The following is a 22,692-nucleotide window of genomic DNA, read 5'->3' on the forward strand; positions in this document are numbered from 1 at the left end:
TCCCGGATAAGCAACGCGCTTACCCCGGATTGGGAACAGAATCCGTACACATGCCAGGCGCTGAAACGAGCCTTTCTCTTTCTTGAAGACGATCGTTATCATGGTAAACACTTTAATTTTAAGTAAAACATCAGTTTTGGTCGGAATTGTTTACGGGGGGGCCCCCTCTTCCACTTTCGATGCAAATAGGGTGAGCTAGTGGTACTGTTGTCCACCAAAGAACTGAAATTCTGCTACTTTCAACGATTTAGCTGTATTCTAGGTAGAGATCCTCCTACGTTCTACTTTGCACTTCGTCATGTGTCTCCATGGTGGTCCTGGAGGTGCGGCACACGTGAGCTGATAGGGTGGAGCCCAATGGATCGGCGCAACGATCCGACAGTGGTCAACAACCCGATGTTCTTGCCATCGGAAGACAATGTTGACGTTTTTCCAGAGGGATTCTCCAATCCAACCTATTCAACCGCACAGGACGTTGACTTTCCACCTGGTGCGGTAACATTTGGGCTACCTGTTCCTACGTAACTCAGGTGTTGTACTGCAGATGCATACGCAATGTTTGAGGATGACGGGAATTCAAAGACAGACGATGGTCGATTTTTTAGCGTTTGTTGTGCCGGCTTTGCCAGCTCTCACGTGATGCCTTTTCAGGTGGGTACGCTAAAGTTGCAGAGAAGCCGAAAAAGATGAAGAAGAAACGATCGGAAGAGAATTTGTCGCTGGGCTTAACAGGCTCGTCGCAGTTGCCCCTCTTTCGCGACAAAAACAATTACGACTTGAAAAAGAAGTCGCGCCCTTCAAAGGGACTCATTGCCGTGGCCGTCATCGGCCTGATTTTGGCTATTGTCGCCATTGTGCTTGTCGTTCTTCTCATGAGCGGCCTACTCAAGACGAAATCAGACGAAAGTATCATTTCTATTAGATAACAATGATTGCTCAATTATTGATCCGTCTTTAGATGAAGTGATGGTGACAGATGCAGAGGGTCAAGTGCAGCAGGGAACTGTTACCGAAGTATTAGCAGCAATATCGAAGGACCTAAGCAACATCAGAACAGACGTCAAAAACTATCAAGACAGTCAAGAGACGTTGGTGAAGCAGATTGAAATTGTTGTGGTGAGTATCGCTTTTGCACAGCATGCTGTATACAACTTAGGATCCCTTTAGGGTCCTCTGCCAACCTTGCCTCCGACCAAGTTGCCGACGACCGCAGGCTCAGTTGCGCAAACGACTCAACCGGAGACGAAATCGATGCCAACGACTCCGTCGCCGACTACCGAGGAACCGAACGGGGTAATTATTTGTCTCTGTTCTTTGTTTTTCTTTATCAAGTCTCTCTAGACACTTTCGCCTACAAACGGCTCAGTGAACGGTTCAACAACGGGCACTCCTGCCGGTCTCGGAGGCAACGAAACTCGCTCTCCTCAGACGCCAAGTGCTGGGGTTAGTCAAAAACCCGGCGTTACTCAAGCACCTGGTGGTGGTGGTGATACTCAAAAGCCCGGTGTTACACAAAAACCCGGCGTCACTCAAACGCCTGGTGGTTTTACTCAAAAAGCCGGAGTCACTCAGCAACCAGTCACTCAGCAAGCCACTCAGCAAGTCACTGATCCTCCAACAACGCCAACTCCGCAAATGGTGATCTTATTTCCTTTGAGACACAAATTGGACGTTTGATTAATTTTTCTGTAGTTCAATGCCTCTCTTTTTAATGATCTCAACGCCAACGTTATCAGGTCGAGTCTTGCGTCGTTGCCTTTTGGCTGATTCTGTTTACTAGATCATTCTCCTTTAGACTTACAGGGCAGTTGTCGGTTGCTGTGAATAGTCTCGCTGCTCAGTCAAGCCTCTTGAACGATCTTCAAAAGGAAATAGCGAAGTAAGTTATTAACGAAGAAGAAGCGCTACTTTTCCCATTCTTTCTGTTTTGTTTAGTCTACGGAGCAATGCTTCGTCTCAGCACCAGCAACTTGTTCAGATGAATAGTCACCTTCAGAATGCGACACAACGTCTCGACGACTTGACGCAGACTCAGCAGATAATTGTTTCTGAAGTTTCCGACGTTAAATTCAAAGTGAACGATCTTGAAGGCACCGATTTGCAAATTGAGGTCTCAGAAAACGTAAGAGTTGTACGCTATTGCGCCTAACTTTCTTTCGAAAGGCTTCCGTGGCCCAAGTGAACCAGAGACTCGACGCAAGCATTCGAAACAGAACGAAATCGGACGGCAGTCAAAATGCGGCTTTAGACGCGCTCGTGGAAGACGTGAAAGAACTCGATTCTAGCCTCGATGATCAGAATAGTGAAATTGCCGACATTCAACGCAACCTGTCTTCAGTCAGCGTAGCAGTAAAAGATTCAGGTATTCAATAGAAATATAAGAAATGTTAGGCAGAGAGAAACTATTGTCCGATCAGAAAACAAGCTCGACTTTCTACCAATTGACTGTCACGTCGCTGATTGGGGAGAGTGGTCTGTTTGCACGAAGGTACTATTCTTTGTCAAATGCGCACAGGACGAGTTAGCGAAAGTTCCTTTCTTTTCTTTTTTGTAGACTTGCGGTGGCGGAATTCAAACTCGAAAACGACGTATTGTCGCGCCGTCTCAAAAGGGCGGCAAAGCGTGCCCCACGCTTCTCGAAACCCAACCGTGCAACATAGGAATTTGCGTCGGCTGCGTTGCCGGTTGCACGACCTACGTTCGCTGGGGCCAAACGACGTGTAGAAAAGGAGCGCGATTCTTGTACAGCGGCGTGGCGGCGAGGTATAGTAAATCGGCAACGCCGCGTTGTGAAATTGACTATAGTCGAGTTTTTCTTTGTCTAGTTCCAATGACGGTCACCACGGAAGCGGCTACAATCGCTTGTGCGTGCCGATGGATACCCAAGTGGGAACGTATCACAACGACAATAGCCAATCCGGCGGCTACTTGTACGGAGCCGAATATCAGACGTCCGGCTACGGCGTGAGAGACATCTATGGCGTGAACGACAATCCGATCGCATGCGCTGTGTGCGAAGTGTCCGTTCCCGATGTTGCGATGATACCAGGCATAGGGGGAATGTACAGCTCGTCGAGCTCGTCGCGTCGTAAGCGCGCTCCCAAGGGCTGTCCTGACGGCTGGACGGAAGAATACTCCGGCTATATTATGTCGAATTATTACGGCAACTACAAAGGCGAGTACGTTTGCGTTGATAGAGATCCGGCGAAAGCAACGATGGGAAATCGAAATACGAATCAAGATCGGTGAAACGTGCATCGGTTTCTTCGCTTCGCGATCCTACGTTTTTTTTTATCGTTTAGTTGGTATCCCACCGAGATGAAATGCGGCGATTTGCCCTGTCCGCCTTACGTTCAAGATCGCGAGCTCTCCTGCGTCGTCTGCTCGCCGCCGGAAAATCGAACGGGCGCTCTCTACACGCGCTGGGGTCGCACGACGTGTCCCAACGACACCGATCTCGTCTACGCCGGACGCGCCGTCGGCGCTCATCACGGCGAATCGGGTAGCGGAGCGAACGCCATGTGTCTTTACGACGAACAGTCGTACAACGATCACAACGACAACCAGCAATACGGAGCGAGAATCTACGGAATCACCTACTACACGTCCGGCTACGGTTTGCCGCCCGATCCCTTTAACAATGTCCACCAACGTCGAGCTCCGTGCGCCGTGTGTTTGATACCGCAGAAAGAAGTTGCCATTATGACGCCCGGTCGCACTGACTGTCCGCCATCTTGGACCGTCGAATACAGCGGCTATTTGATGGCAAACCAGCACGGCAACTACAAGATGAACTACGTTTGCGTTGACAAGGATCCCGAAGTCGTTTCGTCGTCGTCGTCGTCGAATCAAGGTCGGTGGTATCCGACGGAGACGGAGTGCGGCGCCATTCAATGTCGAACGGGCGTCACGGGAGGATATAGTCAAAATCGCGAGGTGACGTGCTCGGTGTGCAGTCCCGAAACGAAGCGCAAATCGTCCGTCTTTACGCGCTGGGGGAGAACGACGTGTCCCTTTGACACGACGATCGTCTATTCAGGTTTTATGGCCGGCGAGCATCACGGACATCGCGGCGGCTCGGCGAGCTATTTGTGCATGCGAAACGAGTCGTTGTACGCCGATTACAATTCGCAGAATCAGGACGGATCGCTGTTGTACGGCTACGAGTACAAAACGAGCGGATACGGATTGACGTCGCCGGAATATCAAAGCGTTGCCAACAGAAGGGTAGGTACAGCTGCGAAGTAATTGGTACGGAATAATTTGATTCGATAGGTTCCCTGTGCTGTGTGCGAGAACGTACGGCCTTCGACGACTTACACGCTTTTTGGCAAACTGGACTGCCCGCTAGGATTTAAGGCTTCTTATCAAGGCTACACGTTTTCCAATCATTATTCTCATCAGAAAGGCCAATACATATGCGTGGACAACAAACCTGAAGGTACGTTATAATTAGGGGAATAGAGAGCGCTAATCTGTTTTTTCCCCCCTTTATAGCTTACTCTCCCGGTGATCCTGGTGATCAAGGCTTGATCTATCCCGTTGAAAGCCAGTGTGGATCGTTGCCGTGTCCGCCGTACACACAGAATAGAGAAATTGTTTGCGCTCAGTGTACGACGCACATCAGTCTCTGCACTCAGTACACGTACAATGACACTTGTTTGAACGAGTGTCCGGAATTGACTTTTGCCAACGAGACGACGAGAGAATGCGTGCCGTGTCACGACGAATGCCTAGACGGATGTTTTGGTGCTGAGGCGGACCAGTGCTCTCGCTGCGCGAACGTTATGGTGAACGATAGTCGCGAATGCGTGGCAGAATGCCCAGACGATTACGTTCGAACGCCTGAGGATCTCTGCATCAACAAGACAGGTAGGGAACAGTAATGGTCCACGTGCTTTTGTTATATTTCTCTTAGCTCTCATGGACTGCGATGGCGTGCGAGGAGGAAATCGGTCGTTTGATGCCTGTGGCGTGTGCGGAGGCGACGGAACGACGTGCAATCAAAATTCCGTCTATACGAGATGGGGAAGTTCGTACTGTCCTTCGGGCACGAGACGACTGTTTTCGGGTCTTGCGGCGGGGTAAGAGAACTCGGCGTACGACGCTATGGTAGCCGATTCACTGACGTTTTCTAGTGAGTGGAAAGGGCATTCAGGTAGCGGTTACAATCGTTTATGTTTGCCACCGGTGCCATCGTATCCTCTGACCAATCAGCACGACGACGCGGATCAGAACGGCGGTCTTCTCTACGGATCGTACTACGGTAGCAACACGGGCATTCCGACCATGCGGGCTTACTATCAGAGAGCGATACCGTGCGCCGTTTGTGAGGCAGCACACGGAGCAGTACTTATGATTCCAGGTACTACTTACCCATACGAGTTCCTTTTTTCCTCTATCTTTTCCCTAAAGCTACTAATACTTGCCCGACGGGATGGAAAGAGGAATACGACGGATACATCGCCGCCAATCGGTACAACGATTACGTCGGCGAGTACGTCTGTTTGGACGGCAATCCCGAGCAGTCGCTCTTTGGCAAGTCGTCCTACTCGAACTACTGGGAAATCGCCGAGTTCTTCTGCGGCAATTTGCCCTGTCCTCTCACCTATAAACAATACCGAGAAGCGGCGTGCGTCGTCTGTTCGCCGATCGCCGAAACGGGCTCCGTCTACGTGCAGTGGGGACGCAAAACGTGCACGGCGAACGACACGTACGGCGACGTCGTCACCGTCTACACGGGTCAATCGGCTGGAACGCATCACAGCGAAGGTGGAAACGGTGCCAATCCTCTCTGTCTCGTCCAAAACGACGACATTCGCTATAGCGAGTACAACGACGGTTCGAACAGCGGCGCTCGCATATACGGCGTTCAATACGAAACGAGCGGATACGGAATCAAAAGCACAGAAATGTACGGCGTCCATCAGCATCTCATACCGTGTTCCGTCTGCTTTACACCCGATCGCGATTCGAACGTCATGGTGCCGGGTCAGAACGTGTGTCCTGTCAACTGGCGATTGGAATACGCCGGCTATCTGTTCGCCGGTTACTACACGAGTCAGAAAAGCAATTGGGTGTGCGTCGACTCGGAGCCGGAAAGTCTCGGCTTTCCTCGATCCAATCAAGGTCGATGGTATCCGACTGAGATCGAGTGCGGCAGCATTCGTTGTCAGCGACGCGCCGGCGGCTACATTGGCAATCGCGAGCTGACGTGTGCCGTGTGCAGTCCGGAGACAAAACGACAAGGCGCCGTCTACACGCGCTGGGGACGACGACAGTGCCCCGCCGACTCGTCGCTGGTCTACAGCGGATTTGCGGCCGGTTCCTACTACACGCACAGCGGCAGCGGGGCCAACGTTCTATGCATGACCAAGACGACGATCTATGGCTATCACGACGATAACGATCAGAACGGTGCTCGGCTTTACGGCTACGAGTACGAAACAAGCGGATACGGCCTTCGCGGTCAGTATCGGAACGTTCACAATCACGAAGTGCCGTGTGCAGTCTGCGAGAATCGTCGAGCGTCGACGACGTTTACCAAGTTCGGCAACGTTTCGTGTCCGTACGGCTACCAAGCGGATTACGTCGGCTACGCGTTTTCGCATCACTATTCGACGAGCACGTATCGAAAAGGCGAGTACGTGTGCGTCGACACGGCGCCGGAGACGTACGAAGTGAGTTCGACGTCGAATAACGATCAGGCGCGCTTGTTTCCCGTCGAATTGTCGTGCAGCGGCGTTCCGTGTCCGCCCTACAAGGGAGATCGCGAGATATCGTGCGTTCAGTGCAGCCTCTTGCAGCCCAATTGCGAGGACTATCGCGACGGGAGTGACTGCGTCAAGTCGTGTCCCACGTCGAAATATTCGGACGAGAAGAGCGTGTGTCGGGCGTGTGACGAGACGTGCGGCGACGAAGGTTGCCGCGGACCGGGAGCGACGAATTGCACTGGCGCCTGTCGATACGTCGAATTTAATGGTACGTGTCTGCCGAATATGACGTGCCCATCAGGAACAGTCAAGACGATTGAGAACAAGTGCATTGCGGAGAAACGTAAGAGTAGGGGGGCCCCTAGCATTTTTGACCTTTCTTTGAGATTTTGTTTTAGCCACTATGGACTGTGCCGGCGTTGTAAATGGTCCGAAAGTTATCGATGCTTGTGGCGTATGCGGCGGCGACAATTCTTCGTGTCGTATGGCGGCCGTTTACATCCGATGGGGCCGAACGACGTGCCCGAAGGGTAGTCGTTTTCTTTACAACGGTCTCGTGGCAGGGTAAGCGAGAGGTCGATTTCATCTGATCTTTTTTCCATGTCCTCTTTTCAAGTTCGCACAATGATCACAAAGGAAGCGGCTACAACAGAATGTGTCTTCCGTTGAAGCCGAACTACGGCAAGGACATTCATCAGGACGAGAGTCAGAACGGTGCGCTTATCTACTCTTCCGAATACGAGACGGGATCGTGGAGTGACAGTGCAAGTCCTTGGAATAGTGTCCACAACGCTCCGATTGTTTGTACCGCGTGCGAGGCCAGTCTCGGTGGCGTTGTCATGGTGCCCGGCACGGACGTGTGTCCGAGTGGATTCAAGATGGAATACGAAGGATACGTTATGGGCAATCACTACAACCAATACAGCGGCGAATACTTGTGCGTCGACAAGAAACCGGAGAAAGGAAAAGGAACGACGAACCGCAACTGGGGAAGGTACTAAAATTAGGCACACTAGTAAGGGAAGTAATCCATTTTTTTGTCAGGTTTTATCCGACTGAATTTGGCTGTGGAAATTTACCCTGCAATCCGTACACTAATGGCAATGAAGTGACTTGTGTCGTCTGTTCGCCTGACAGCGGCGTCTCTGGCTCAATCTACACTCGCTGGGGTCGCAATGATTGCCCGGCTACTTCCAAACTCGTCTACAAAGGCCGCGCCGCTGCCGAATATCACGACCGATACGGCAGCGGAGCTAATCCCTTGTGCGTCACCGAAACTCCAAGATTTGACTACGTCAAGCCCGGTCGACAGGATAACGGCGCGAGACTCTGGGGCGTGCGATACGCGACGAGCGGATACGGAATCTCGTCGTTTCGAAGCAAGCACGACTACGCCGTTCCCTGCGTCGTCTGCATGACAACCGATCGCGAAACGAACATTCTTCATCCAGGCCGAAACGATTGTCCGTCCGGTTGGCAAATCGAATACACCGGCTACCTGATGGGTTCCTATTATTCGCATCGAAAGACGAATTTCGTTTGCGTGGACAAAGACGCGCAGACGCTGGAGAAAGTCACGAGCAATGCCGTGTATTTTTATCCGACGGAGACCGAGTGCGGTAGTATGCGGTGCAGCAATCTGCCGGGTGGCTATCGAGGCAATTGGGAATTGACTTGCACCGTTTGCACGCCGGATACGAACAGGAAAGCTGTCACGTACACGCGATGGGGTCGTCCGGATTGTGGCAATAGCTCGAGCTTGGTATACAGTGGTTTCACAGCGGGTTCCTATTACAGCCACTCTGGATCAGGTAGGAAATGCCCAGTTGGCATTTTTAAACGGTGCTGACCGTTTTTTTTAGGACCGAACTATCTCTGCATGGCTCGCGAGGCTGTTTACGTCGACTACATCAGTGGAAATCACTACGGCGCTCAGCTCTACGGCGTCGAGTATCAGACGAGTGGCTACGGCCTCTACGGCGACTATCGGAGCGTTCACGACGGCGAAGTGCCGTGTGCCGTCTGCGAGAACAACAACGCGAGAAGTACGTTCACGCTCTTTGGAAACGTGACTTGTCCGTCCGGCTACTCGAGCGACTACACGGGCTACGTCTTTGCCGACTACTACACGAGCTACAATCATCGAAATCAGTACATCTGCGTCGACGACAGTCCCGTTATTTACGACAACAATCGCGGACAAAGCAACGACGATCAAGGTTTTATCTATCCGGCTGAATTCGAGGCGTGTAGTCCGTTCGACTGTCCGCCGTGGGTGCAAAATCGCGAAGTGACGTGCACCCAGTGCAGTGCCGTCGACTTGTCGGTGGCGGCGCGTCCCGTCGATTGCGTTGTCGGCAACTGGACCGACTGGGACGAGTGTTCGAAAGCGTGTGGCGGCGGAACGAAGAATCGCACTCGAGAAATCGTCACGGCGGCGGAAAATGGCGGCAAGGCTTGTCCGTCGTTGATGGATCAGGTCATCTGCAATGCGGAAGCGTGTTCCAATATCACGCAGTCGAACACCACTTACATAAGATTTGGTCGTTACACGTGCAATTCTCCTTCAAAGGTTGTTTTCCAAGGATATACAGCGGGGTAAGAAACAGCACTATCAAGCGATAATATTTCCTAAAATGGGCTTATTTCTAGGAAAAGTAACGGTCACTCTGGAAGCGGTTACAACTATATTTGCGTTCCCAATACGCCGAGCGACGGTTTTATAGCGAACGATCAGAATCAGGAGGGCGGCCTACTCTACGCAACAAACTACAACAATTACGGCTTCATCGGTGATCCCAATCTTCCATCGTCGTTGAACGGCTACGTCATGCCTTGCGCCATGTGCGAGGCTCAGCGAGGCGGCGTCGCAACGCTCTACGGCGAGACGTCGTGCCCGAAAGGATGGCGCGAGGAGTACAAGGGCTACATAATGTCGACGCATTACACGCACAAGAAATCGGAGTTTATTTGCGTCGATCGCGCTTCGACGAGACGCATCGATCGTCGATCGTCGTCGTGGCAGTCGTACTTGTATCTCACCGAAACGGAATGCGGGAATTTCGCCTGTCCGCCGTACGTCCAGAACACCGAGTTGGCTTGCGTTGTTTGCTCGCCGGAAATTCGCAGCGGATCCGTCTACACGCGCTGGGGAAGGAAATCGTGTCCGGCGAACGCGGAAAAACTCTACGACGGAAACGCGGCGTCTAGCAGTCACGGCCATCAGGGCAGCGGAGCAAATAATCTCTGTCTCGTCGATGGCAAAGATCTCAAATATTTGAATTTTTCCGAAAGCAATCAAGATGGAAGTCTTCTGTACGGCGTCAACTACGAGACATCCGGTTATGGACTTCAAACTTTGAAACAGCTGCATCGTCATCAAGTGCCTTGTGCCGTTTGCTTCGCTCCCGATCGATACTCGACTGTGATGGTGCCGGCAACGAACGTATGTCCGGGCGGTTGGACGACGGAATACTGGGGCTACCTATTTTCGGCCTACTACTCGCACTACAAAGAGGAATGGATGTGTATTGACGAAAAAGCGGAGTCGGGCGGTGGCTCGCGATCGACTCAGGCGCGCGTTTACCCAGTTGAAATTGAGTGCGGCAGCATCAAGTGCGGCAGCGGCGTTCAAAACTATCTCGCTAATCACGAACTGACGTGCGCCGTTTGCACGTCGCCGAGCAAGCGGAAGACATCCGTTTTCACCCGTTGGGGTCATACGCAGTGCCCCGGCGACACGAAGGTTCTCTATAGCGGCTTTGCTGCCGGATCGCATCACGGCTATGCGGGAAGTGGAGCGAGCGTCATGTGCATGACGCTCGACGTTAAATACGTCGATTATAACGGAAACAGCCAGGACGGGGGTCGGCTGTATGGATACGAATACGAGACGAGCGGTTACGGGCTCTGGTCCGATCCCTACCGTGGAGTGCACGACAAGGAGGTGACTACTAGCAGGCCAGCAGCATAAAAAAGAATTCTCTATATTCTTTTAGGTTCCATGTGTTGTATGTGAAGCAACTCGGGACGCAGCAACTTTTACTCATTTTGCCTCGAACGTTTGTCCTAGTGGATATTCGGCCGACTACACTGGCTACGCTTTCTCGCACTACTACTCGAACTCCGGTCCCGGAGAGTACATCTGCGTTGACGACAATCCAAAGGTACGATAGCGTGTAGTTCCCAAAAGTTTTCCTTACCGCTTTTAATTTGTCAGGAATATAATAACGGTAGAGGAAGCTCGAATGACAACCAGGCTCGTCTTTATCCGGTCGAATTGGAGTGCGGAAGCTTTCCCTGTCCTCCATTTACTCAAAACCGAGAAATTCCTTGTGCTCAGTGCAGCTGGGTCGGAATAAACAGCACGCGGCCAGTCGATTGCATCGTAAATACGTTACTCCACGTGTAACCTACTGTGTAAATTCGAATGTCTCTAACAGGTGAGCTCTTGGAGTCGCTGGTCTTCCTGCACGCAATCGTGCGGTGGCGAAGGCGTTCACACGCGCAATCGAACCGTGCTGGTGAATCCGACGAACAACGGACGCGCATGTCCACTCGAGCTGGAGCAGACCGAGGCGTGCAACGTTCAACCGTGTCCTGCGCCGCCGTTTAAACCGAGCGAGAACATCGGAGCGAATCCGTCGCAGAATAGCTACATCCGATGGGGAAGAAAATCCTGTCCGGAAAATACGACGAAACTTTATTCAGGCTACTCGGCAAGGTGCGATCAATATACTGTATATTCTTCTAGTATGCTTGAAGTTTTCTTTAGTTCATCGAACGGTCACTCCGGAAGTGGTTTTAATCGGCTATGTGTTCCGGAAGAGCCCGAATTCGGACTCGTTCACTACGACAAGTCGTGCTCCGGCAGCTTTCTCTACGGTCAAGAATACGAGACGAGCGGCTACGGAATTCGCAATTTAACGTCGCTTGCTCACTACCGCGTTCCGTGCACCGTGTGTGAAGTCGACCACGGGCCCGTGATGATGGTACCAGGCGTTATCGATTGCCCGGCGAATTGGGAAAAGGAGTACGACGGCTATCTGTTGTCAAACTATTATTCGTCTCACAAGGGCGAATACGTGTGCGTCGATCGAGAGGCGGAAAAGATGGACGACAGCCGAGGCAATTGGAACCAGGGAAGGTGAGAAAAATCGAAATTTCAAACTTCCAAATTTTAACTATTTGTGTGAGACCAGGTGGTATCCTACTGAGACGGAATGCGGCACTCTGGACTGCGGCGCTACGTACAGGCAAAATCGCGAGCTGACCTGCGCCGTTTGCAGGCCACCGAGCCAGACGAGCGGTTCCTTGTACACTCGCTGGGGCCGTAAAACGTGTCCGACCGACTCGCAGATAATCTATTCCGGAATAGCAGCGGGATCGAGTCATTCGAACTCCGGCAGCGGCGCGAACACTTTGTGTCTGACAACGTCGCCTCAGTACGGTGACCACAACGATCAGAACCAGGAGGGCTCTTGGCTAGGAGGCATTCGCTATCAAACATCCGGATACGGACTGCGAACGTTTTCTGTCGTCCACTCTCATCGTGTTCCCTGCAGCGTCTGTTTTCTCGAAGAAAAATCGTCGAATTTCATGCAGCCGGGAAATGTTACCTGTCCTGCTGGGTGGCATCGAGAGTACGCAGGCTACCTGATGGCCGCACACTACTCGCACTGGAAATCGAATTGGGCTTGCGTGGATGAGAATCCCGAATCGCTTGGATACACGTCAAGCGGATTCTCCTATTTTTATCCGGTTGAACTTATCTGCGGCAGTATTAAATGCAACACCGGACGGGACGGTAGTTACTATCGGTACCAGGAAATGTCGTGCGCTGTCTGCTCGCCGGATACGAAACGAAAAACTGGCGTATTTACCCGATGGGGGCGAAATAGTTGCACGGCGACGACGCAGCTGGTAGGTTCAAAGTGGCTCGACGGTTCTGTACTAAATGTCTTGTGTAGCTGTATAACGGATTTGCGGCAAATGCTTATCACAGCCATCACGGCAGCGGAGCCAATTTTCTGTGCTTGCCAGAAAAATCTTCCTACGGAGGTGCGTTTACTTGCGTAATCTGCGAGAGAAGCCTCACTTTGGTTTTTTGATAGAGTATGATGGCAAGGAGCAAAGTGGAGCGTATCTTTACGGTGTCGAGTACGAAGCGGCAAGCTGCCTGAGGGGCTCAGCCAATTTTATATCCATGGATCAAAGAGAAGTTGGTCCACTTGTTCCTAAGTCATTCGCGTACGACTCTGCCTTTCTAGGTTCCTTGTTCTGTCTGCGAGAGCAAACAAGCTGTAACGAGTTTTACGCGCTTTGGAACCAATACCTGTCCGGCAAACTATCGATCTGAATTTGACGGCTACGTCTTCTCCGACTACCACGGTCATTATAAGAGCGAGTACGTGTGCGTTGATAAGGATCCGGAGTATTACGACAACGGTCGCGGTACGTCAAACGACAATCAGGCTCGTCTCTATCCGGTTGAGTATCGATGCGGCGCGCTGCCCTGTCCGCCTTACGTGGATTATCGGGAAATGCTCTGCGTCCAATGCAGCAAAGTCGATCCCTGTCTCGACTACATTCACGGTGACGAGTGCGTGACGGAGTGTCCCGTCGGAACGCACCTGAATTTGACAACGAGTCGATGCGATGCATGTCACGAACTGTGTGGAGCTCAAGGTTGCAAAGGGCCGACGACGGGCGACTGCATTGGACCGTGCGCTCACTTCCGTCTTGGTCTCAAGTGCGTCTCTCTGTGCCCAGCTGGCTATCGAGCCAACAGTGCTAAGGAATGCTTCAAAGACGTTGGCGTTGATTGCGAGGGGACGCCGGGCGGCAGCAAGCGATTCGATCGATGCGGCGTGTGCGGTGGAGATGGACAGAGTTGCAATCAGAAGAAAATCTACGTGCACTGGGGAAGCACGCAGTGCAACGCGCCGAGCAAACGACTCTACACCGGTTTCATGGCGGGGTACGCATTCTTCCTTTAAAAAATACGATATGCGATTACGGTGTTATTTAGTTCTCACTACAATCACGTCGGTAGCGGCTTCAACTACATGTGCTTGCGAGAAAAACCAACTTTCAGCTGGCAGGACAACGATTACGACCAATCAAGTGCAGAAGTGTATGGCATTCAGTACGCAACTGGAAGTTGGTCCGTACAAGAGCTGCAGCCGCTGAACGGCGCTTCGGTACCGTGTGCTGTCTGCGAAGCCGAAAGAGGAGACGTTCTTACTTATCCCGGTATGGAGAGGGACGCGCTACTTAACGAATTTTTCTCATCTCCTTCTCTTCTCGTTATAGGTGCAACGAAATGTCCCGCCGGTTGGAACGAAGAGTACCAAGGCTACATTATGGCTGAGTACTACGCCAGCAGCCATTACAAAACCGAATTTGTGTGCGTCGAGCGACACGCGGAAAAAGGAAAGGGACCAACGAATCGCAATCAAGCCTATTTGTACACAACCGAAGTTCAGTGCAACGGACTCAAGTGTCCGCCGTACATTAAATGGCGCGAATTGTCGTGCGTCGTCTGCTCGCCGGACGATTCGACCGGATCCGGTACGGTGTACACGCGCTGGGGCAAGCGCTCGTGTCCGACATCGGCAAGCAACGCAACCAAGATGCTTTACACCGGACGAACGGCTTCGGGAAGCAGCGGCGAGTCGGGAAGCGCGCCGAATCCACTTTGCCTTCCCATGGAACTTGCCTATTTCCAGTACAACGATAATCAGCAATATGGTGCGCGAATACACGGTGCCTACTACAGCGGAACGTCGACCGTGACGAGCACTGCACTACGAGCGATTAATAACAAGAGGATGCCGTGTTCATTGTGCTTCGTTCCGGACGTCCACACTCATCTCATGGTTCCGGGTCGATATGAGTGCCCTCCCAATTGGAAGCCAGAATATTATGGCTATCTCTTTTCGGCCTATTACGGCAACTGGAAGCTGAATTACATATGCGTTGATCATTTGGCAGAGGGAATTGCATCGGAAACGGGTGGAGGAGCTGCGTACACTGTCGTTGATATCGAATGTGGCAGCATTCGATGCCGGGACGAAGACGGCGGCTATGTTGCAAATAGGGAAGTGACGTGCACCGTGTGTGTGCCTGAGACGAAGCAGCGAGCGAGCGTGTTTACGCGATGGGGAGCGAAATCGTGTCCTGGATCGAATTCAACAACTCGCATGGTGATGTCGTTCGCTGTTTTTCATATCTATAAAGCGTTTACATTATGTTCTTAGGTTTATTCTGGCTTTGTTGCTGGCGGCCATCATAGCCAGTCAGGAAGCGGAGCAAACCTCATGTGTATGCACCCGTCGGCGCAGTATCTGGATCACACGGACTCAAACAGCGATCGCGGTCGTCTCTACGGAATGGAGTACCAGTATCCTGGCAGTATACAGGGTCCTTTCCAGCAAGCGTCCAACAGAGAAGTACAGAATGAAGAGAATTGTTTCTTGTCTTGTAGGCTCTCTTTGTAGGTATCATGCACGGTGTGCGAAAACCTCTACTCAACCTCGACGTTTACTCAATTCGGCAGCGACATATGTCCAACCAATTACAGCGCCGACTACACAGGCTACGTTATGGCCGCTGGCTCCGGCCATCACAAGCTAGAGCACGTTTGCGTTGATCGTTCATTCACGCCATATGACAACGGTCTTGGATCGAGCAACAATGACCAGGGACTTATGTACATCGCCGAAGCGAGATGCTCGGCTTTACCATGTCCTCCTTACACCAATGTAAGATCTTAGGCAGTGAGGCTGTATGTAAGTGCTTATTTTTCGCTATAGTACCGCGAGATTATGTGTGCTCAGTGCAGCGAAATTATGACGGACTGTTCGTACTACCAGTTGGGACAGTCGTGCGTTACGTCCTGCCCAATTGACACGTATATCGACGATAAGGACGTCTGCCAACCGTGCCACGTTGAATGTGACGGTGGATGCAGTGGGTCGTCGGCCAGGAATTGCACGCAGTGTCGGCACTTCTCGATGGAAAAGACAGACGAGTGTGTGACTGAGTGCCCCGACGGGTACCTTCCCAATCCTACGAAAACGTGTTTTAAGAATCAACGTGAGAGAAAGCGAATCGAAACGATTATGAATCTAATTTCCTTATGCAGCCTCTTTGGATTGCGCTGGAGTGGTCAACGGCACAAAAAAGATTGACACCTGCGGAGTTTGCGGCGGAAACGGCGATACTTGCAACTTGAAGGCTGTATACGTTCGGTGGGGCAGGAAGACGTGTCCGTCGACAGCAAAACTGCTGTTTAACGGAACAGCAGCGAGGTATAATAAAACTGAATTTTTGAACGATAGAATAGACTCGAGTTATACTTTTGTTAGTTCCAACGATGGTCATAGTGGCGGTGGCTATCGGCGCGTTTGCTTGCCCACGTGGCCGGGGCAATCATGGGAGCATACCGACGGCGGTTATAGCGGCTCGTACATGTACGGGGCTCAGTACGAAACTAGTGGCTACGGCGCGTCCGATTTGAACTCGGTGCACGACTATCCCGTAGCTTGTGCCGTGTGCGAGGCAACGAGAGGAGAAGCAGTTATGATTCCGGGTGAGTGGTCCGCGCGACTGTGGACTCTAATAAATTTTGAAACAGAGTTCATCTCTTTATAGGGACAATCGATTGTCCGTCTGTCAACTGGACGGCGGAATACAGCGGCTATTTGATGTCGAATCAGAACGGGCGAGACAAGGGCGAGTACGTCTGCGTTGACAGAAGTCCCGAAAGAGCTTCCGGTGGCGTGAATCATAACAACGATCGCTGGTATCCAACCGAATGGGAATGTGGCACTCTTCCTTGCCCTCCGTTTACTCAGAACAGAGAAATCACGTGCGTTGTATGTTCTCCGGCCATGAAAAACGTCAGCGCGTCCGCTCCTTCGGGCTCCGTCTATGTTCGCTGGGGCGGCACGACTTGCCCGTCGGGAAACAATCTTGTATACAGCGGTCGAGCGGCAGGCAGTCATCACGGTCGATCGGGTAGCGGAGCCAATTCACTGTGCGTCGTAAACGACAATCCGAAATGGTTGACCCACAGTGATGGAAATAATGGTGGCGCAGAATTGTGGGGAATTCAGTACAATTGGCGCGGCTCTGTCTATGCGTTTAAATCGGTCAACGGCAAGCCCGTGGCTTGTGCCGTATGCCAAGTTCCCAACAAGGGATCAACAATCATGGTACCTGGAGAGAATTTCTGTCCTACAGACTGGACTGTCGAGTACTGGGGCTACCTCATGGCCGACTATCACTCTCATCAAAAAATGAACTGGGTGTGCGTCGATCACGAGCCGAAGACAACGGATAAACCGTCGTCGGGATCCGGCCACGGTTATTTCTATCCGACGGAGATTCGATGCGGAAGCATACGATGCGACGAAAACAAACCAAACGGCTACGTTCGATATCGCGAGTTGACCTGTGCCGTGTGCTCGCCAGAGACGAATCGTCGTACAACCGTGTACACGCGCTGGGGTCGAACCCAGTGTCCGTCTGGCGCCCAGTTGGTGCGAACCGGCTTTGTTGGATCGGCCTATTATAGTCACACGGGAAGCGGCGCTAACTTTCTTTGCATGACGCCGAACGTGACGTACGCCGATCACAACGACGGTGATCAGAACGGCGCACTCATGTACGGCATGGAGTATCAAGTCCAAGGGGCGCTGAGAAGTCAAGAATACCGAAGCATGCAGGATCGAGAGGTGCGTTCACTCACCAAATTTCTTTACTGTTCCTATACTTTTATTTGTTGCAACTAGGTTCCGTGCTCAGTGTGTGAAAATGTCGGCTCTTCGTCTACGTTCACTCTATACGGAAACGCCACGTGTCCATCTGGATATGCGACCGATTTCGTCGGCTACGTCTTCTCGACGTATCACGGCAGTTACCATCGCAAGGGAGACTTTATCTGTGTGGATCGCAATCCGGAGGCGTACAACAACGGACGGGGTAACTCAAACGATGACCAAGGTCGACTGTATCCAGTGGAAATTGGGGTAAAACTGAGCTACTATCGAGTATCGAGTCTAAAATGTATTTATGTTGTTTTTCTACTATAGTGCGGAACCCTCGCTTGTCCGCCTTACGTCAGCAATCGAGAAGTGATTTGCGCTCAGTGCAGCAAGATTGTTGGAGCGTGCGACGGTTATTGGAACGGGCAGGAGTGCGTGTCGGAATGTCCACCGGAAAAGTACGCCGACTCGGAGAATCGATGTCAATTTTGCGACGATCAATGCGGTTCAAACGGATGCACAGGACCGGCGCCAACCGAATGCATTGCCTGTCTCAATGTCAGCTACATGGACGAGTGCGTCGCCCAATGTCCAAACGGAACTATTCCCAATCCTAATAGCACCTGCGTCAATAAAACGGGTAAGAACCTAATGTGCTTTAGGTTCGCATTCACCAGGCGTTGCTGTAGATGTCGTTGATTGTGCCGGAGTTGCTGGAGGATCGAAGAACTACGACGCATGCGGCGTGTGCGGCGGTGATGGAACGAGCTGTAATCACAAAGCTGTTTATATTCGGTGGGGACGCAAATCATGTCCGGCCGACACCCGCAAACTTTATGAAGGATACACAGCGAGGTGAGGCAGAAATTTTCGGTAGTGTGCGGGACTTCGATTATTTTTTGACGTAGCTCGTCGTCTGGTTCATCTGGCTCCGGCTTCAATCGACTCTGTCTTCCGAGAGATCCTACTGCTGGCTTCCAGCATCGTGACACAGACCAAAGTAGTGCTGACACGTACGGATCAGAGTACGAGACAGGCGGCGCCGGTCCGGTGGGTCCGCGCGCCGTCGCCAATAGTCCAATTCCGTGCGTCGCTTGCGAAGCAGTTCGCGGAGCCGTGTTGCACGTCTGGGGCTCAACCTTGTGCCCTTCAAGGTGGACTCAAGAGTACTTCGGCTACGTGATGGCGAACTATTATACGAGCTACAAAGGCGAGTACGTCTGTGTTGATTCCAACATGGAAAAAGGCGACGGGTCGACGAATCAGAATCAGGATCGCTGGTACTTGACAGAAACGTATTGCGGCAGTTTGAAGTGTCCGCCCTACGTCGTTTATCGTGAGGCGGTCTGTGCCGTCTGTTCGCCTCCTATTGGGGAATCCGGCTCTGTGTATGTTCACTGGGGAAAGAAAACGTGTCCTGCGTCGGCCACCCTTCTCTACCCAGGTCAAGCGGCCAGTGAGCATTACAACACTCACGGTAGCGGAGGCAATGCTCTCTGTATGACCGATTCTCCTAATTGGTCAGGCATATCGACAAGCGACGGAAATCAGAACGGCGCTCGCCTGTATGGTGCTCGTTATTCGGGAAGTAGTAGCAGTCTGCCGAACTTTTTCAAGCGCGTCGGGGGAAAATCAGTGCCGTGTAGCCTGTGCTACGTTCAAGAAAAAGAAGCTCACATCGTGGCACCGGGCAGCGACGTGTGTCCTAAGGGGTGGACTCTGGAGTACAAAGGATACATTTTTGCGGGCTATTACAGTCACAAGAGAAGCGACTGGGTATGCATCGACCAGGACGCAGAAGAAGGTCACTCCGGCTCGACATCTGCTTATTGGTATCCGACCGAAGTCCGATGTGGTAGCATACCGTGTTCAACGAACACGCAAAACGCCTACATTTCCGAACGCGAAGTGACGTGTGCCGTTTGCACGCCGGAGACGAAAAGAAGAAGCTCGGTTTATGTTCGTTGGGGACGAACGACGTGTCCAGCCGGCGCGACGCAAGTGTACGCAGGTCTCACGGCCGGTGCTTATCATTCGCACAGTGGCAGCGGATTGACCTCCCTCTGCTTACGCACTAATGCAACGTACAATGAGCGTAGCGATAGTAATGAATACGGCGCGCTTCTCTACGGATTTGAGTACGACATCAACGGATTGACCAGCAACGACTATAGAAGCGTACATAATGCCGAGGTGAGTTAAATTTTACGGTTGTTTCTTTGTTTTTATGCAGTTTTTGTTTAGATTCCTTGTTCTGTATGCGAAAACGTTCTATCCTCGTCTACCATGACTGTATTCGGTAAGAGTACCTGTCCTTCTGACTACGTGTCGGACTACACTGGTTACGGCTTTGCGTCGTACCACGGACACTACAAAACGGATTTTATTTGCATCGACGATAAGCCGGAAAGGTTTGGCCGTCGAGGCACATCGAACGACGACCAGGCACGAATGTATCCGATGGAAACGCGTTGCGGCACGCTGACGTGCCCACCTTACACGAACTACCGCGAAGTTTTGTGCGCTCAATGCAGTCTTCGTTTGCCCAGTTGCCCTCTCTACGTCGACGGTCAAACGTGCGTGTCCAGCTGTCCCGCGACGAAGTATGCCGACAGCGCGAAAAGATGTCAGGCGTGCTATAGTGAGTGCGACGGATGCACGGGTGGTTCTTGGACCGACTGCACGGCTTGTCTGAACTATAATCTGAAGAGCAACGTCCAGTCAATCAGCTCGAAGAGCGCAATCACTATTAATCTCGACGACGGCACATCGATTGTCATCGATCAGAATGACATTCTTGTCAAGGGAGCAGACGGAAATAGACTCGGAGGAAAATGCGTTTCTGCTTGTCCAGAAAAGACGGTTGCGAACGCTCTAAAGGAATGCGTTCCAAAGACAGGTGCGTTTGTAGACCATAGAGTATCGTCTTTCTTTTATGCACCTCCTCTCGTTAGCTGACCTGGATTGTGCTGGCGTTCCCAATGGCAAAGCGACGATTGACTCGTGCGGCGTGTGCGACGGCGACGGAACTAGCTGCCTGCGAAAATCCGTGTTCACCCGCTGGGGACAAGCATCGTGCCCGAGTGGAACGAAGCAAATTTACGATGGCTACCTATCGATGTAGGCGCGAAACACTTCCAGATTTTTCTTTAACCTGAATATTTTCTCGCTTTCAGGGCTCATTACAGTCACCCCGGATCGGGATCAAACCCAATGTGTCTGACAAAGAATCCTGGTTCGTCCTTTGAGGCAACGACCACCAGTCAGGACGGCGACAGCGTCTACGGCGCCGTTTACATTACGAGTGGCTACGGGGTATCCGATCTCAAGCCCGTTCACGACTACAAAGCGTCTTGCTCCATTTGCGAAACGAATTCGTCTGTGACGATCACCGTGTACGGCACGCCCGAATGTCCGAGCGGTTGGATAACGGAATACAAAGGATATCTCATGTCGAACTATTACCATTCTAGTTCGTCCTACGATCGAACGGAATTTGTCTGCGTAGATCAGCACCCAGATACGACGCTCGGAAAAGGCAGCAGCGGCGAAGCGCGTCTATATCCAACAGAATACGAATGCGGATCTCTACCATGCAACGTCTACAAGGAGAATCGCGAAGCGACTTGTGCCGTGTGCTCCGCGCCGCTTTCTAACACCACGGGCTCCGTGTACACGAGATGGGGTCGTACGACGTGTCCAACCGGGACCGAGCTTCTCTACACGGGTTACGCGGGCTCCGGTAACGCTGGTCATCGAGGATCGGGAGCAACGAACATGTGCTTGACAAAATCGCCTAAATATTTAACGTACAACGATGGCAATCAGAATCCCGCGCTTCTTTACGGCGTTCAGTTCTATCAAAGCGGAATTGTGCCGGAGTTCGACGCCGTCTACAAGCGAGCGATGCCGTGCAGTGTTTGCTACACGACAGCCGTCTCTAATATCATGTATCCGGCTCGAACCGATTGCCCGGCGAATTGGAAGCTCCAATACACTGGCTACATCATGTCCACGTACTATTCGTCGCGTCAAACGGATTGGGCGTGTGTCGACGCCAATCCCGACAATCTTGCACCAGGCAACGAAAATTCGCTCAACATTCCTTGGTATCTAACAGAAATTGAATGCGGCAGCATCTGGTGCCGCAACCAGATCGGCCGCTACATTCAGGATCGCGAGTTGACCTGCTCCGTCTGCACACCCGACTACGACAAGGCCGGTGTCGCCGCGCCGACGTACGTTCGATGGGGTCGAAATGAATGCCCGCTCGACGACGACACGTTGATATACAGTGGCTTCGCTGCTGGATCTCACAACGACTACTCGGGAAGCGGTGTCGGTGTTCTGTGCATGCCCAAAGTGCCTCTGTACGGCGACTACAAAGACGGCAATCAGAACGGGGCGCGATTGTACGGGTTCGAGTACGAGACGGGATCGAACTTTGTTGGGTCTGATATGCGTGCCGTCTATCAGGCCGAAGTGCCGTGCGCCGTCTGTATGAACAGTAACACCGCGTCAACGTTTCTCATGTACGGATCGGATGTTTGCCCGTCGGGATACAGTGTCGATTATTGGGGTTACTTGTTTGCCAAGCATTACTCACAGAGTTCGAAGTGCAGACAAGTCTGCATTGATGGATCACCACGACAATACAATAACACTCTGGGTACTCAGAACAACAATCAAGCACGATTCTATCCTGCGGAAAAAGAAGGCGGCAATTTGCCGAATCCGCCTTATACAACCAATACGGAGCTCTTGTGCTCTCAGTGTAGCAGGCGTCCGTAAATTCCTTGTGCACGTGAAACTGACCGCGTTTGTGAGCTGCTCTTGATCTGTGTCGTCTGCAACATTGCTTTTGTGTTTACTTTTTTGTACGTTTTATGCTTTGTAAGACCATTCGGTCTGCGCCGAATATATTTCTAGCACACGTTTTCTCCTAAAGTAAAAAGACACAGTGAGAGCAGGTACTGAATGTGCTACTGTTAGTCGTACTGTTGAACGTACCGCATTGTAGTATGTGCGACGCATCGTGCGGCAGAACCTTTTGAATTCTGATCGCATTCGCCCTCGACTGTATTGTCGAGGAGTTGGAATAAATTTGAGTCCTTTTTCAAGGACCAATTTTTCCGCGTCTGTGAGTTGTCCTCGTTTGTGATGTGATAGGTGGCTTCACGATTGTCGATTTCTGGACTTGAATTTAT

The 22,692-nt window shown here is 51.8% G+C and overlaps 1 protein-coding gene across 1 annotated transcript; it reads left to right on the forward strand.

The window, feature by feature from the left end:
- Positions 1-28: 28 nt before the first annotated feature.
- LOC136191809 (uncharacterized) lies at positions 29-22,439 on the forward strand. Its single transcript, XM_065980224.1, has 48 exons — positions 29-103; positions 263-490; positions 545-592; positions 652-906; positions 959-1,116; positions 1,168-1,293; positions 1,342-1,638; positions 1,693-1,736; positions 1,796-1,879; positions 1,936-2,110; positions 2,164-2,362; positions 2,418-2,488; positions 2,555-2,763; positions 2,826-3,245; positions 3,303-4,227; positions 4,276-4,441; positions 4,498-4,872; positions 4,919-5,084; positions 5,139-5,365; positions 5,416-7,056; positions 7,112-7,277; positions 7,330-7,707; positions 7,758-8,524; positions 8,576-9,311; positions 9,366-10,659; positions 10,712-10,879; positions 10,933-11,100; positions 11,156-11,436; positions 11,488-11,859; positions 11,915-12,635; positions 12,683-12,773; positions 12,827-12,933; positions 12,983-13,692; positions 13,744-13,967; positions 14,028-14,920; positions 14,975-15,166; positions 15,215-15,478; positions 15,530-15,812; positions 15,862-16,027; positions 16,085-16,308; positions 16,371-17,455; positions 17,513-17,749; positions 17,813-18,125; positions 18,175-18,340; positions 18,394-19,678; positions 19,730-20,384; positions 20,440-20,605; positions 20,662-22,439. Exons 2-48 carry the CDS (start codon positions 358-360, stop codon positions 22,274-22,276), a joined length of 19,446 nt encoding a protein of 6,481 aa, XP_065836296.1. The 5' UTR covers positions 29-103; positions 263-357; the 3' UTR covers positions 22,277-22,439.
- The last annotated feature ends 253 nt before the right edge of the window (positions 22,440-22,692 follow it).

This window comes from Oscarella lobularis, chromosome 10 (genome assembly GCF_947507565.1).
Source record: "Oscarella lobularis chromosome 10, ooOscLobu1.1, whole genome shotgun sequence".
Taxonomy (NCBI): domain Eukaryota; kingdom Metazoa; phylum Porifera; class Homoscleromorpha; order Homosclerophorida; family Oscarellidae; genus Oscarella; species Oscarella lobularis.

Coding starts and splice junctions, on each gene's coding strand:
- LOC136191809 (XM_065980224.1), top strand. CDS start 358: ATGGATCGGCGCAACGATCCGACAGTGGTCAACAACCCGATGTTCTTG. Junction 1,880..1,935: donor CTTCAAAAGGAAATAGCGAA/GTAAGTTATTAA, acceptor TGTTTTGTTTAG/TCTACGGAGCAATGCTTCGT. Junction 8,525..8,575: donor TTACAGCCACTCTGGATCAG/GTAGGAAATGCC, acceptor CGTTTTTTTTAG/GACCGAACTATCTCTGCATG.